The 16575-nt window shown below is 46.5% G+C and overlaps 1 protein-coding gene across 1 annotated transcript in view; it reads left to right on the top strand.

The window, feature by feature from the left end:
- The window catches only part of LOC144505624 (START domain-containing protein 10-like), a 187876-nt gene that overhangs the window by 152919 nt on the left and 18382 nt on the right, over positions 1-16575 (top strand). The window contains exon 4 of the mRNA XM_078231732.1: positions 15979-16096. Coding sequence (XP_078087858.1) covers positions 15979-16096 — 118 coding nt within the window. The remainder of the gene's footprint in view (positions 1-15978; positions 16097-16575) is intronic.

The raw sequence follows: 16575 nt of genomic DNA, 5'->3' as shown, positions 1-16575 counted from the left end.
CTCTAACGCCTCCACGTCCTTCTGGTAGTGCGGCGACCAGAACTGGACGCAGTACTCCAAATGTGGCCTAACCAGCATTCTATACAGCTGCATCATCAGACTCCAGCTTTTATACTCTATACCCCGTCCTATAAAGGCAAGCATACCATATGCCTTCTTCACCACCTTCTCCACCTGTGTTGCCACCTTCAAGGATTTGTGGACTTGCACACCTCGGTCCCTCTGTGTTTCTATACTCCTGATGACTCTGCCATTTATTGTATAACTCCTCCCTACATTATTTCTTCCAAAATGCATCACTTCGCATTTATCCGGATTAAACTCCATCTGCCACCTCTCCGCCCAATTTTCCAGCCTATCTATATCCTGCTGTATTGCCCGACAATGCTCTTCGCTATCCGCAAGTCCAGCCATCTTCGTGTCATCCGCAAACTTGCTGATTACACCAGTTACACCTTCTTCCAAATCATTTATATATATCACAAATAGCAGAGGTCCCAGTACAGAGCCCTGCGGAACACGACTGGTCACAGACCTCCAGCCGGAAAAAGACCCTTCGACCACTACCCTCTGTCTCCTATGGCCAAGCCAGTTCTCCACCCATCTAGCCACTTCTCCTTGTATCCCATGAGCCTTAACCTTCTTAACCAACCTGCCATGTGGGACTTTGTCAAATGCCTAACTGAAATCCATATAGACGACATCCAGGGCCCTTCCTTCATCAACCGTTTTTGTCACTTCCTCAAAAAACTCCACCAAATTTGTAAGGCACGACCTCCCTCTTACAAAACCATGCTGTCTGTCACTAATGAGATTGTTCCGTTCTAAATGCACATACATCCTGTCTCTAAGAATCCTCTCCAACAACTTCCCTACCACGGACGTCAAGCTCACCGGCCTATAATTTCCTGGGTTATCCCTGCTACCCTTCTTAAACAACGGGACCACATTCGCTATCCTCCAATCCTCAGGGACCTCACCCGTGTCCAAAGAAGCGACAAAGATTTCCGTCAGAGGCCCAGCAATTTCATCTCTCGTCTCCCTGAGCAGTCGAGGATAGGTGCCATCAGGCCCTGGGGCTTTGTCAGTTTTAATGTTCCCTAAAAAACCTAACACTTCCTCTCTTGTAATGGAGATTTTCTCTAACGGGTCAACACCTCCCTCCGAGACACTCCCGGTTAACACGCCCCTCTCCTTCGTGAATACCGATGCAAAGTATTCATTTAGGATCTCCCCTATTCCCTTGGGTTCTAAGCATAATTCCCCTCCTTTGTCCCTGAGAGGTCCGATTTTCTCCCTGACAACTCTTTTGTTCCTAACGTATGAATAGAATGCCTTAGGATTCTCCTTAATCCTGCCTGCCAAGAACATCTCGTGACCTCTTTTTGCCCTTCTAACTCCCCGTTTGAGATCTTTCCTACTCTCTCTGTATTCCTCCAGAGCTCCATCTGTTTTCAGTTGCCTGGACTTAACGTACGCCTCCCTTTTCATTTTAATCAGATCCTCAATTTCCCTGGTTATCCATGGCTCTCGAATCCTACCTTTCCTATCTTTCCTTTTTACAGGCACATGCCTATCCTGCAGCCTTATCAATAGTTCCTTAAAAGACTCCCACATGCCAGACGCGGACTTACCCTCGAACATCCTCTCCCAATCAACATCCACCAATTCCTGCCTAATCCGGCTATAGTCAGCCTTCCCCCAATTTAGCACCCTGCCCGTAGGACAGCACTCATCCTTGTCCATTACTATTCTAAAGTTAACAGAGTTGTGGTCACTATTTGCCACATGTTCCCCTACCGAAACTTTGACGACCTGACCGGGCTCATTTCCCAGAACTAGGTCCAGTATAGCCCCCTCTCTAGTCGGGCTATCTACATACTGTTCCAAAGAACCTTCCAGTACGCATTTTACAAATTCCTCCCCGTCCGGACCCCCAGCTCTAAGCACTTTCCAGTCTGTGCCAGGGAAATTAAAGTCCCCCACTACAACAACCCTATTTTTTCTGCACCTATCCAGAATCTCCTGACATATCCTTTCTTCCACTTCCCGTGGGCTGTTGGGTGGTCTGTAGTACGCCCCCAGCATAGTGCAGTGAGTAACAGTGAGGCAGCCAGTGAGTATCATTGTATGATGAGTTCCTCCTGTCCCAGGTGAGGCATTGTGTATTCATTTGAACAGAAATGATATAACACATTAGGAATACTCAGCAGGTCTGGCAGCATCTGTGGAGAGAGAAACAAAGTGAACATTTTCAGTTGGTATGAGTTTGGATCGACACCATTGTTGGATTCTCTCTGCAAATGGTGAATATTTCTAGCACTTTCTGTCTAGTTTGAAATTTCCAGCACCTGCAGTATTTTGTTATTATCACATTTCACATAAATATAAAACTCACGTTCCATGGGGAGCTTTTTCAGTAGGAGAAGGTTTTATAACAATAGATTAAACATTCCTGACTATTAGTCCAGTGGGTTGGGAATGCTGAATGCCAGCCTGTCGGCTGGTTGGCTCGCGACCACAGCAATGTGGGAATATTAATGAGACGGCAACTTGCACGCAGGCTGGGATTGGCCATTGAAATGGCTGTGAGCGGGTCAGCGGGAATCAGGGTTTGGACAATCAGCCTGTCCATTCTCATTGGCCAAGCATGGCTCAGGCAGGCTTCATTGAAAGGGAAGCAGTGAGAGAGGGTCGGACAATCCGACTGGAAATAAAGGTGTATGTCAGTTTGACTTGACAAGTTGACCCTGAAATCTTTAGTTTCAGAACAAGCTGGAATTAATAGTAGGCGAGAGCAGGATTTTTCAGGAAGGTCGGGCAACCATTAACTTGGTGTTTGCAGCTCAACAACTGCAGGAGAATGTCAGCGACAAGATGCTGACCTTAACACTACCTTTGTCAACCTAACCAAAGCCTCCAAGCTCTCAGCCGTGAAGCCTCTGGAAGATTCTGAGCAAGTTTGGGAGCCCAGACAAGATGGGGTAGTGGTTCACATGGCTGCCTCACAGCTCCAGGGACCCGGGTTCAGTTCCAACCTCGAGTCACTGTCTGTGTGCAGTTTGCACATTCTCCCTGTGTCTGTGTGGGTTTCCTGCTGTGGAGATGCCGGCGTTGGACTGGGGTAAACACAGTAAGAAGTTTAACAACACCAGGTTAAAGTCCAACAGGTTTATTTGGTAGCAAATCAACTGGTATCAGGACGGTAGTGAGAGACGACATAGGCTCTAAGGAGCAAAACGTGGAATCGTTGTGGGTGGAGATAAGGAATAGTAGGGGGAGAAAGACACTGGTAGGCGTGGTCTATAGGCCCCCAAATAATAACTTAGAGGTGGGGAGGGCGATAAACAAGCAAATAATGGATGCGTGCAAAAGTGGAACGGCAATTATCATGGGGGATTTTAACCTACATATTGATTGGTCGACTCAAATTGGACGTGGAGGGCTTGAGGAAGAGTTCTTGGAATGCTGTCGGGATTGTTTCATTGAACAGTATGTTACAGAACCTACGAGAGAGCGAGCTATCTTGGATCTGGTTCTGTGCAATGAGACAGGTAGGATTAAGGATCTTCTTGTGAAGGATCCTCTTGGGATGAGTGATCATAATATGGTGGAATTTCTGATACAGATGGAGGGTGAGAAAGTAGGGTCCCAAACCAGTGTCCTCTGCTTGAACAGAGGGGAGTACAATAGGACGAGGGTGGAATTAGCTAATGTAGACTGGGCGAGCAGACTGGTAGGTAGGACAGCTGAGGAACAGTGGAGGATTTTTAAGGAGATTTTTTTAAGTACTCAGCAAAAATATATTCCGGTGATAAAGAAGGACTGTAAGAAGAAGGATAACCGGACGTGGATAACGAAGGAAATAAAGGAGAGTATTAAAATAAAATCAGATGCGTACAGAGTGGCCAAAAATAGTGGAGAATTAGTGGATTGGGAAAGCTTTAAAGAAAAACAAAGAACGACTAAGAAAGCGATTAAGAAAGGAAAGATAGATTATGAAACTAAACTAGCTCAAAATATAAAAAATGATAGTAAAAGTTTTTACAAGTATATAAAAAGGAATATAGAACATAGAACATAGAACATAGAACATTACAGCGCAGAACAGGCCCTTCGGCCCACGATGTTGCACCGACCAGTTAAAAAAAAAAACTGTGACCCTCCAACCTAAACCAATTTCTTTTCGTCCATGAACCTATCTACGGATCTCTTAAACGCCCCCAAACTAGGCGCATTTACTACTGATGCTGGCAGGGCATTCCAATCCCTCACCACCCTCTGGGTAAAGAACCTACCCCTGACATCGGTTCTATAACTACCCCCCCTCAATTTAAAGCCATGCCCCCTCGTGCTGGATTTCTCCATCAGAGGAAAAAGGCTATCACTATCCACCCTATCTAAACCTCTAATCATCTTATATGTTTCAATAAGATCCCCTCTTAGCCGCCGCCTTTCCAGCGAAAACAATCCCAAATCCCTCAGCCTCTCCTCATAGGATCTCCCCTCCATACCAGGCAACATCCTGGTAAACCTCCTCTGCACCCTCTCCAAAGCCTCCACATCCTTCCTGTAATGTGGGGACCAGAACTGCACACAGTACTCCAAGTGCGGCCGCACCAGAGTTGTGTACAGTTGCAACATAACGCTACGACTCCTAAATTCAATCCCCCTACCAATAAACGCCAAGACACCATATGCCTTCTTAACAACCTTATCTACTTGATTCCCAACTTTCAGGGATCTATGCACACATACACCTAGATCCCTCTGCTCCTCCACACTATTCAAAGTCCTCCCGTTAGCCCTATACTCAACACATCTGTTATTCCTACCAAAGTGAATTACCTCACACTTCTCCGCATTAAACTCCATCCGCCACCTCTCGGCCCAACTTTGCAACCTGTCTAAGTCTTCCTGCAAACTACGACACCCTTCCTCACTGTCTACCACACCACCGACTTTGGTGTCATCAGCAAATTTGCTAATCCACCCAACTATACCCTCATCCAGATCATTAATAAATATTACAAACAGCAGTGGCCCCAAAACAGATCCCTGAGGTACACCACTTGTAACCGCACTCCATGATGAATATTTACTATCAACCACCACCCTCTGTTTCCTATCCGCTAGCCAATTCCTGATCCAATTTCCTAGATCACCCCCAATCCCATACATCTGCATTTTCTGCAGAAGCCTACCATGGTGAACCTTATCAAACGCCTTACTAAAATCCATATATACCACGTCCACTGCCTTGCCCCCATCCACCTCCTTGGTCACTTTCTCAAAAAACTCAATAAGGTTAGTAAGGCACGACCTACCTGCCACAAAACCATGCTGACTATCACCTATCAATTCATTACTCTCCAAATAACTATAAATCCTATCCCTTATAATTTTTTCCAACATCTTGCCGACAACAGAAGTGAGACTCACCGGTCTATAATTCCCGGGGAAGTCTCTGTTCCCCTTCTTAAACAATGGGACAACATTCGCTAACCTCCAATCTTCTGGTACTATACCAGAGGCCAACGACGACCTGAAGATCAGAGCCAGAGGCTCTGCAATCACTTCTCTTGCCTCCCAGAGAATCCTTGGATAAATCCCATCCGGACCAGGGGATTTATCTATTTTCAGACCCTCCAGAATATCCTGCACATCCTCCTTATCAACTGTAATACTGTCTATTCTACTCCCTTGCAACCCAGTGTCCTCCTCAGCTATATTCATGTCCCCTTGCGTGAACACCGAAGAGAAATATTGGTTCAATGCTTCACCAATCTCCTCCGGTTCCACACATAACTTCCCTCTGCCATCTATAACTGGCCCTAAACTTGCCCTAACCAACCTTCTGTTCTTGACATACCTATAGAACGCCTTAGGATTCTCTTTAACCCTATCCGCCAAAGTCTTCTCATGTCCCCTTTTAGCCCTTCTAAGCTCGCTCTTCAACTCCCTCTTAGCCAATCTAAAGCTTTCTAGTGCACTACCCGAGTGCTCACGTCTCATCCGAACATAAGCCTCCTTTTTCTTTTTAACCAACAAAGAAACTTTTTTGGTGCACCACGGTTCCCTAGCCCTACCAATTCCTCCTTGCCTGACAGGGACATACCTATCACAGACTCGCAGTAGCTGCTCCTTGAAAAAACTCCACATGTCGGACGTTCCCAGTCCCTGTAATCTCCTAGTCCAACCTATGTTTCCTAATTCTCTCCTAATAGCCTCATAATTACCCTTCCCCCAGCTAAAACCACTGGCCCGAGGTTCATGCCTATCCCTTTCCATCACTAAGGTGAACGTAACCGAATTGTGGTCACTATCACCAAAATGCACACCAACGTCCAAGTCTAGCACCTGGTCTGGCTCAATTCCCAGCACCAGATCCAATATAGCCTCACCTCTAGTTGGCCTGTCTACATACTGAGTCAAAAAACCTTCCTGCACGCTTTGAACAAAAACTGACCCCTCTAACGAGCTAGAGCTATAACAATTCCAGTCAATATTAGTCAAGTTAAAATCCCCCATAACAATTGCCCTATTACTTTCACTCCTAAGCAGGATTGACTCCGCAATCCTTTCCTCAACCTCTCTAGAACTTTTAGGAGGTCTATAAAAGACTCCCAACAGGGTGACCTCTCCTCTCCTATTTCTAATCTCCGCCCATACTACCTCAACAGATAAGTCCTCATCAAACCTCCTCTCTGACACTGTGATACAATCTCTGACCAATAATGCTACCCCTCCCCCTCTTCTACCTCCTTCCCTACTTCGACTAAAACATTTGAACCCCGGGACCTGCAGCATCCATTCCTGCCCCTGCTCTATCCATGTGGCTAGAGTGAATGTTGGACCCTTGGAAGATGAGAGGGGGGATTTAATAGTGGAAAACGAGGAAATGGCTGAGACTTTAAATAAGTTCTTTGTGTCGGTCTTCACGGTGGAAGACACAAATAGTTTGCCGAATATTAGAGATCGAGAGTTGGTGGGAGGGGAGGTCCTTAATACAATTACTGTTACTAAGGAGGTGGTGCTTGGTAGACTAATAGGACTGAAGGTAGACAAGTCCCCGGGCCCGGATGGAATGCATGCCAGGGTACTGAAAGAAATAGCTGAGGTAATAGCAGATGCGTTAGTAGTAATTTATCAAAATTCGCTGGACTCTGGGGTAGTGCCGGCTGACTGGAAAACAGCTACTGTTACGCCGCTGTTTAAAAAAGGAAGTAGACAAAAGGCGGGTAACTACAGGCCGGTTAGCTTAACGTCCGTAGTTGGGAAGATGCTACAGTCCATTATTAAAGAGGAAATAACAGAGCACCTGAATAAGAATGGTTCGATCAAGCAGACGCAGCATGGATTCATGAAGGGAAAGTCGTGTTTGACGAATCTACTGGACTTTTATGAAGATGTCACTAGTGCGGTTGACAGAGGGGAACCGGTGGATGTGGTGTTTTTAGATTTCCAGAAGGCGTTCGATAAGGTGCCTCACAAAAGGTTGCTGCAGAAGATTGGGGTACACGGAGTTAGGGGTAAGGTGTTGGCGTGGATTGAGGATTGGCTATCTAACAGGAAGCAGAGAGTTGGGATAAATGGGTGCTTTTCTGGTTGGCAGTTGGTGACCAGTGGCGTGCCGCAGGGATCGGTGCTGGGGCCTCAATTGTTTACCATTTACATAGATGATCTGGAGGAGGGGACTGAATGTAGGGTATTCAAGTTTGCTGATGACACGAAGGTGAGTGGGAAAGCGAATTGCGTGGGGGACGCGGAAAGTCTGCAGAGAGATTTGGATAGGCTGAGCGAGTGGGCGAGGATCTGGCAGATGGAATATAACGTTAGCAAATGTGAGGTTATCCACTTTGGAAGAAATAATAGTAAATTGGAATATTATTTAAATGGAGAAAAATTACATCGTGCGACTGTGCAGAGGGACCTGGGGGTCCTTGTGCACGAATCGCAAAAACTCAGTCTGCAGGTGCAGCAGGTGATTAAGAAGGCGAATGGAATGTTGGCCTTTATTGCGAGGGGGCTAGAATATAAAAGCAGGGAGGTCTTGCTGCAACTGTACAAGGCACTGGTGAGGCCGCAACTGGAATACTGTGTGCAGTTTTGGTCCCCTTATTTGCGAAAGGATATATTGGCCTTGGAGGGAGTGCAGAGAAGGTTCACCAGGTTGATACCGGAGATGAGGGGTGTAGCTTATGAGGAGAGATTGTACTCATTGGAGTTTAGAAGGATGAGGGGTGATCTTATAGAGATATATAAGATAATGAAGGGGCTGGATAGGGTAGAGGTGGAAAGATTCTTTCCACTTAGAAGGGAAACCAGAACTAGAGGGCACAGCCTCAAAATAAGGGGGGGCCGGTTCAGAACAGAGTTGAGGGGGAACTTCTTCTCTCAGAGGGTAGTGAATCTCTGGAATTCTCTGCCCATTGAAGTGGTGGAGGCTTCCTCGTTGAATATGTTTAAATCATGGGTGGATAGTTTTCTGATCGATAAGGGAATTAGGGGATATGGGGAGCAGGCGGGTAAGTGGAACTGATTCGCTTCAGATCAGCCATGATCTTGTTGAATGGCGGGGCAGGCTCGAAGGGCCAGATGGCCTACTCCTGCTCCTATTTCTTATGTTCTTATGTTCTTAAATGCCACTCGTGGCATTCGCTACCAAATAAACCTAGAACTATAGAACCATAGAACATTACAGCACAGAAACAGGCCTTTTGGCCCTTCTTGTCTGTGCCGAACCATTTTTCTGCCTAGTCCCACTGACCTGCACGTGGAACATATCCCTTCACACCCCTCTCATTCATGTACCTGTCCAAGTTTTTCTTAAATGTTAAAAGTGAGCCCGCATTCACCACTTCATCTGGCAGCTCATTCCACACTCCCACCACTCTCTGTGTGAAGAAGCCCCCGCCTAATATTCCCTTTCAACTTTTCCCGCTTCACTCTTAACCCATGTCCTCTAGTTTTTTTCTCCCCTAGCCTCAGTGGAAAAAGCCTGCTTGCATTCACTCTATCTATGCCCATCATAATTTTATACACCTCTATCAAATCTCCCCTCATTCTTCTACGCTCCAGGGAATAAAATCCTAACCTATTCAATCTTTCTCTGTAACTCAGTTTCTCAAGTCCCGGCAACATCCTTGGAAACCTCTGCACTCTTTCAACCTTATTAATATCCTTCCTGTAATTAGGTGACCAAAACTGCACATGATACTCTAAATTCGGCCTCACCAATGTCTTATACAACCTCACCAGAACATTCCAACTCCTATACTCAATACTTTGATTTATGAAGGCCAATGTACCAAAAGCACTCTTTACGACCCTATCTACCTGTGACGCCACTTTTAGGGAATTATGTATCTTATGTACCTGTTGGACTTCAACCTGATGTTGTTAAACTTCTTACTGGGTTTCCTGCCACAGTCCAAAGATGTGCAGGTGAGGGTGGATTGGCCATGCTAAATTGCCCCTTAGTGTCCAAACATGTGTAGGTTAGGGGGATTGACGGGGTAAATGTATGCGGTTCGGGGATAGGGCAAGGGGCAGCCCTGGGTAATATGCACTTTCAGAGAGTCGGTACAGACTTGATGGGCCAAATGGCCTCTTTCTGATGAGACTGAGCCCAGAATTTCCAAGGCCAGTGTGTCTCTGGAAGACATTGCTATTCAGTGTGGGAGCATAGAGCAGTGAGCCTAAAAACTAAGCTCAATGTCTACCCAGCAATTCTCTCCACTCTTCTCGATGCGAGTGAGAACTGCCCTTTGATATTTTCAATAAACAAAATGCTGATACCTGGATTCAGACATTAGATCATTCAATGAATTATGGGATGACAAGGAACAATATCAAGTAATGAAATGTCTTTAGCAAACAGGGTCAAGGAGAATCCCAAGGCTTTTAATCCATATATTAGGAACAAGAGGGTAGCTAGAGAAAGAGTAGGCCCACTCAAGGACAATGGAGGGAAGTTATACGTGGAGCCACAGGAAGTGGATGAGATCCTTAATGAGTACTTTGTATTGGTATTCACCAAGGAGAAGGACATGATGGATGTTGAGGTCAGGGACAGGTGTGTGAACGCTCTAGAGAATGTCAATATATCAAAGGAGGAAGTATTGAGTATCCTAAATTACATTAAGGTAGACAAGCTTCTGGGGCCGGATGGGGTCTAGGTTACTGCGGGAGGCAAGGGAAGAAATTGCTGGGGCCTTAACAGATATCTTCACATCCTGTTTGACTACAGGCGAGATTCCAGAGGACTGGAGAATAGCCAATGTTATTCTCTTGTTTAAGAAAGGAAGCAGGGATAATCCAGGAAATTATAGGTCGGTGAGCCTGACATCAGTGGTGGGGAAGCTTTTGGAGAAGATACTGAGGGCCGGGATATATGCACACTTGGAGGAAAATGAACTAGTTAGTGACAGGCAGCATGGTTTTGTACGGGGAAGGTCATGTCTCACCAACTTGATTGAGTTTTTTGAAGAGGCGACAAAGATAATTGATGAGGGAAGGGCTGTGGATGGAGTTAATATGGACTGTAGTAAGGCACTTGACAAGGTCCCACATAGTAGACTGTACAAAAACTAAAATCACATGGGATTCGAGGTAGGCTGGCTAGATCGATACAGAACTAGTTTGGTTATGGAAGACAGAGAGTAGCAGTGGAAGGGTGTTTTTCAGAACGGAGATCTGTAGCTAGTGGTGTTCCGCAGGGGTCAGTGCTGGGACCTCTGTTGTTTGTGGTATATCTATGGAGGAAAATGTGGCTGGTCTGATGAGTAAGTTTGTGGATGACGCAAAGATTGGTGGAGTTGCTGATTGTGCCGGGATTGTCAGAGGATACAACAGGATATAGATAGATTGGAGACTTGAGCACAGAAATGGCAGGTGGACTTTAATCCAGACAAATGCATTTTGGAGGATCAAATTTAGGTGTGAATTATAGTGTAAATAGCAGAACCCTCAGGAACATTAACGTACAGAGGAATCTGGGCGTGCAGGTCCACAGTTCCCTAAAAGTGGCAGCACAGGTGCCAAGATGATTAAGAAGGCATATGGCATGCTTGCCTTCATCAGCCGGGGCATTGAGTACAAGAGTTGGGAAATCATGTTGCAGCTATATAAAACCTTGGTTAAGCTGCATTTGGAGTATTGCGTGCAGTTCTGGTCACCGCACTACCAGAAGGACATGGAAGCTTTGGAGAGAGTGCAAAGAAGATTCACCAGGATGTTGCCTGGTCTCATGGGTGTTGGCTTTGAGGGAGTCATAGAATCAGAGAGGTTTACTGCATAGAAACAGGCCCTTCGGCCCAGCTTGTCCATGCCACCCCATTTTTACTATTAAGCTAGTCCCACTTGCCCATGTTTGGCCCATATCCCTCTATACCCATCTTACCCATGAAAAGTTAAAGTTTATTTATTAGTCACAAGTAAGGCTTAGAGTATAAAAGCTGGAGTCTGATGATGCAGCTAAATAGAACGCTGGTTAGGCCACATTTGGAGTACTGCATCCAGTTCTGGTCGCCGCACTACCAGAAGGACGTGGAGGCGTTAGAGAGAGTGCAGAGAAGGTTTACCAGGATGTTGCCTGGTATGGAGGGTCTTAGCTATGAGGAGAGATTGGGTGAACTGGGCTTGTTCTCCCTGGAAAGACGGAGAATGAGGGGAGAACTAATAGAGGTGTACAAGATTATGAAGGGGATAGATAGGGTGAACGATGGGAAGCTTTTTCCCAGATCAGAAGTGACGATCACGAGGGGTCACGGGCTCAAGGTGAGAGGGGCGAAGTATAACTCAGATATTAGAGGGATGTTTTTTACACAGAGGGTGGTGGGGGCCTGGAATGCGCTGCCAAGTAGGGTGGTGGAGGCAGGCACGCTGACATCGTTTAAGACTTACCTGGATAGTCACATGAACAGCCTGGGAATGGAGGGATACAAACGATTGGTCCAGTTGGACCAAGGAGCGGCACAGGCTTGGAGGGCCGAAGGGCCTGTTTCCTGTGCTATACTGTTCTTTGTTCTTTGTTAACACTGCAGTGAAGTTACTGTGAAATTCCCCTAGTCGCCGCACTCCGGTGCCTGTTCGGGTCAATGCACCTATCCAGCACATCTTTCATGTAACTGTCTAAAAGACAAAATTGTACCTGCCTCTACTATTACCTCTGGCAGCTTGTTCCAGACACTCACCACCCTCTGAGTTTAAAAAAATTCACTCTGGACCCTTTTGTATCTCTCCCCTCTCACCTTAAACCTATGCCCTCGAGAGAGGTTGAATAAACGAGGATTGTTTCACACGGAGGCTGAGGGGAGGCCTGATAGAGGTTTACAAAATGATGAGAGGCACAGACGGCGTGGATATTCAGAGGCTTTTCCCCAGGGTGGAAGTGTCAATTACAAGGGGGCACAGGTTCAAGGTGAGAGGGGGAAAATTTAAGGGAGACGTTCCGGGGGACGTTTTTCACGCAGAGAGTGGTGGGTGCCTGGAACGCGCTGCCAGAGGAGGTGGTGGAAGTAGGCACATTGGCAACATTTAAGAGACATTTGGATGGGTACGTGAGTAGGGAGGGAATAGAGGGATATGGACTGAGTAAGGGCAGAAGGTATTTTTCAGTTTAGTTCGGGCATCATGCAAGGCTTCCAGAAAAAGTGAGAGGGCATGGGATGCAAGGGGCTGCTGCCCGGTGGATCCAGAACTGGCTTGCCCAAAGGAGGCAGAGAGTGGGTACAGATGGGTCTTTTTCTAAATGAAGATCGGTCACCAGTGGTGTGCCCCAGGGATCTGTTCTGGGACCCTTGCTGTTTGTCATTTTCATAAATGACCTGGATGAGGAAGTGGAGGGATGGGTTGGTAAGTTTGCCGACGACACGAAGGTTGGTGGGGTTGTGGATAGTCTGGAGGGATGTCAGAAGTTACAGAGGGACATAGATACGATGCAAGACTGGGCGGACAAGTGGCAGATGGGCTTCAACCCAGATAAATGCGTCGTGGTCCGTTTTGGCAGGTCAAATGGGATGAAGGAGTACAATATAAAGGGAAAGACTCTTAATACGGTAGAGGATCAGAAGGACCTTGGGGTCCGGGTCCATAGGACTCTAAAATTGGCCCCGCAGGTGGAGGAGGTGGTTAAGAAGGCGTATGGTGTGCTGGCCTTTATCAATCGAGGAATTGAGTTTAGGAGTCCGGGGATAATGATGCAGCTATATAAGACCCTCGTCAGACCCCACTTGGAGTACTGTGCTCAGTTCTGGTCGCCTCATTACAGCAAGGATGTGGAAAAGATGGAAATGGTGCAGAGGAGATTTACAAGGATGTTGCCTGGATTGAGTGGCATGCCTTATGAGGATAGGCTGAGGGAGCTCGGTCTTTTCTCCTTGGAGAGACGTAGGATGAGAGGAGACCTAATAGAACATAGAACATTACAGCGCAGTACAGGCCCTTCGGCCCTCAATGTTGCGCCGACCAGTGGTACCAATCTAAAGCCCCGCTAATCTACACTATTCCAATATAGAACCATAGAACCATAGAAAATTACAGCTCAGAAACAGGCCTTTTGGCCCTTCTTGTCTGTGCCGAACCATTTTTTGCCTAGTCCCACTGACCTGCACTTGGACCATATCCCTCCACACCCCTCTCATCCATGAACCCGTCCAAGTTTTTCTTAAATGTTAAAAGTGACCCCATTTACCACTTTATCCGGCAGCTCATTCCACACTCCCACCACTCTCTGCGTGAAGAAGCCCCCCCTAATATTCCCTTTAAACTTTTCTCCTTTCACCCTTAACCCAAGCCCTCTGGTTTTTTTCTCCCCTAGCCTCAGCAGAAAAAGCCTGCTTGCATTCACTCTATCTATACCCATCAAAATCTTATACACCTCTATCAAATCTCCCCTCAATCTTCTACGCTCCAGGGAATAAAGTCCCAACCTATTCAATCTCTCTCTGTAACATATCATCCATATGCTTATCCAATAACCATTTGAATGCTCTTAATGTTGACGAGTCCACTACTGCTGCAGGCAGGGCATTCCACGCTCTTACTACTGTCTGAGTAAAGAACCTACCTCTAACATCTGTCCTATATCTCTCACCCCTCAATTTAAAGCTATGTCCCCTCGTGCTAGCCAACACCATCTGAGGAAAAAGGCTCTCACTATCCACCCTATCTAATCCTCTGATCATCTTGTATGCCTCTATTAAGTCACCTCTTAACCTTCTTCTCTCTAACGAAAACAACCTCAAGCCCCTCAGCCTTTCCTCATACGATTTTCCCACCATACCAGGCAACACCCTGGTAAATCTCCTCTGCACCCTTTCCAACACTTCCACATCTTTCCTATGATACGGCGACCAGAACTGTACGCAATACTCCAAATGCGGCCGCACCAGAGTTTTGTACAGTTGCAGCATGACCTCCTGGCTCCGAAACTCAATCCCTCTACCAATAAAAGCTAACACACCGTACGCCTTCTTAACAACCCTATCAACCTGGGTGCCAACTTTCAGGGATCTATGCACATGAACACACAGATCCCTCTGTTCATCCACACTACCAAGTATCGTACCATTAGCCCAGTACTCTGTATTCCTGTTACTTCTTCCAAAGTGAATCACCTCACACTTTTCCGCATTAAACTCCATTTGCCACCTCTCAGCCCAGCTCTGCAGCTTGTCTATGTCCCTCTGTAACCTGCCACTTCCCTCCGCGCTGTCTACAACTCCACCGACTTTAGTGTCATCCGCAAATTTACTAATCCATCCTTCCACGCCCTCATCCAGGTCATTAACAGATCCTTGCGGTACACCACTAGTAACTGAACTCCAGGATGAATACTTCCCATCAACCACCACCCTTTGTTTTCTCACAGCTAACCAATTCCTGATCCAAACCACTAAATCACCCTCAATCCCATGTGTCCGTATTTTCTGCAAAAGCTTACCATGGGGAACCTTATCAAACGCTTTGCTGAAATCCATATACACCACATCAACTGCTTTACCCTCATCCACCTCTTTGGTCACCTTCTCAAAGAACTCAATAAGGTTTGTGAGGCACGACCTACCCTTCACAAAACCGTGCTGACTATCCCTAATCAAATTATTCCTTTCTCGGTGGTTATAAATCCTATCTCTTATAATCCTTTCCAATACTTTGCCCACAACAGAAGTAAGGCTCACCGGTCTATAATTACCAGGGTTGTCCCTACTCCCCTTCTTGAACAAGGGGACAACATTTGCTGTCCTCCAGTCTTCTGGCACTGTTCCTGTAGACAATGACGACACAAAGATCAAAGCCAAAGGCTCTGCAATCGCCTCTCTAGCCTCCCAGAGAATCCTAGGATAAATCCCATCCGGCCAAGGGGACTTATCTATTTTTACCCTTTCCAGAATTGCTAACACCTCCTCCTTATGAACATCAATCCCATCCAGTCCAACAGCCTGCATCTCAGTACTCCCCTATAATAGAGGTATATAAGATGTTGAGAGGCATAGATAGGGTGGACTCTGAGAGGCTTTTTCCCAGGGTGGAAATGGCTGCTATGAGAGGACACAGGTTTAAGGTGCTGGGGGTTAGGTACAGGGGAAATGTTCGGGGGAAGTTTTTCACACAGCGGGTGGTGGGCGAGTGGAATCGGCTGCCGTCAGTGGTGGTGGAGGCAAACTCAATAGGGTCTTTTAAGAGACTCCTGGATGAGTACATGGAGCTTAATAGGATGGAGGGTAATCGGCAGGCCTAGAAGGTAGGGATATGTTCGGCACAACTTGTGGGGCCGAAGGGCCTGTTTTGTGCTGTAGTTTTTCTATGTTTCTATCATGACCAGCACAGGCTTGGAGGGCTGAAGGGCCTGTTCGTGTGCTGTACTTTTTGTTGTTCTTTGTTCTTATTGCGTTCTTGGCTGGAATTGTTTTCCCATGGGATGAAATTCCAGATGTTGTTTACTGATGTTTCTTTCTGCTTCTTTATTCACAGAAATATCCCCCAAAGAAGGACATTGTGCGAGCTGTCTCCCTCCAAACTGGTTACTTCATCAAATCGAATGGAACCAACAGTTGTACCCTGTACTACTTAACCCAAGTGGACCCGCGAGGTTAGTGCAGAAGCCTGCCTGTTAACCAGGACATTTCCAAGTCCTCTGCCACAAATTGATATGAAAGGGATTCTCCCAACTCATTGATGCATAAATTATAGAAACATAACTGCAGGAGGCCATTCGACCCCCTTCCCCAGACTACCCCACCAGTCAATACCATCATGCCTGCTCAAAACTTCATTTCCCAGCTTTACTCCACATCGTTTGACAAAAATGTATCGATCTCAGCTTTAAAGTATCCACAGGCCTTTTGGAAGGATCTGGGGTGTCGATCACTGGTTCGGGGGGAGGTGATCAGTGTCCAGCGATCACAGGTCTGGTGGTTCAGGGAGAGAGGATTCAGATTGGGGGGAATCAGGGGTGTAGAGATGGGCTGTTTAAAAGCATCACGTTAAATCTCACGGGATCCAGAGTGAGGTAGCTAAATGGATACAAAATCTTGATGACAGAAGACAGAGGGTGGTTGTAGAGGGTTG

The sequence above is a fragment of the Mustelus asterias genome, chromosome 16, assembly GCF_964213995.1.
Source record: "Mustelus asterias chromosome 16, sMusAst1.hap1.1, whole genome shotgun sequence".
Taxonomy (NCBI): Eukaryota; Metazoa; Chordata; class Chondrichthyes; order Carcharhiniformes; family Triakidae; genus Mustelus; species Mustelus asterias.
Note: the sequence above shows the minus strand (reverse complement) of the source record. Positions and strands in the feature narration are given on the sequence as shown.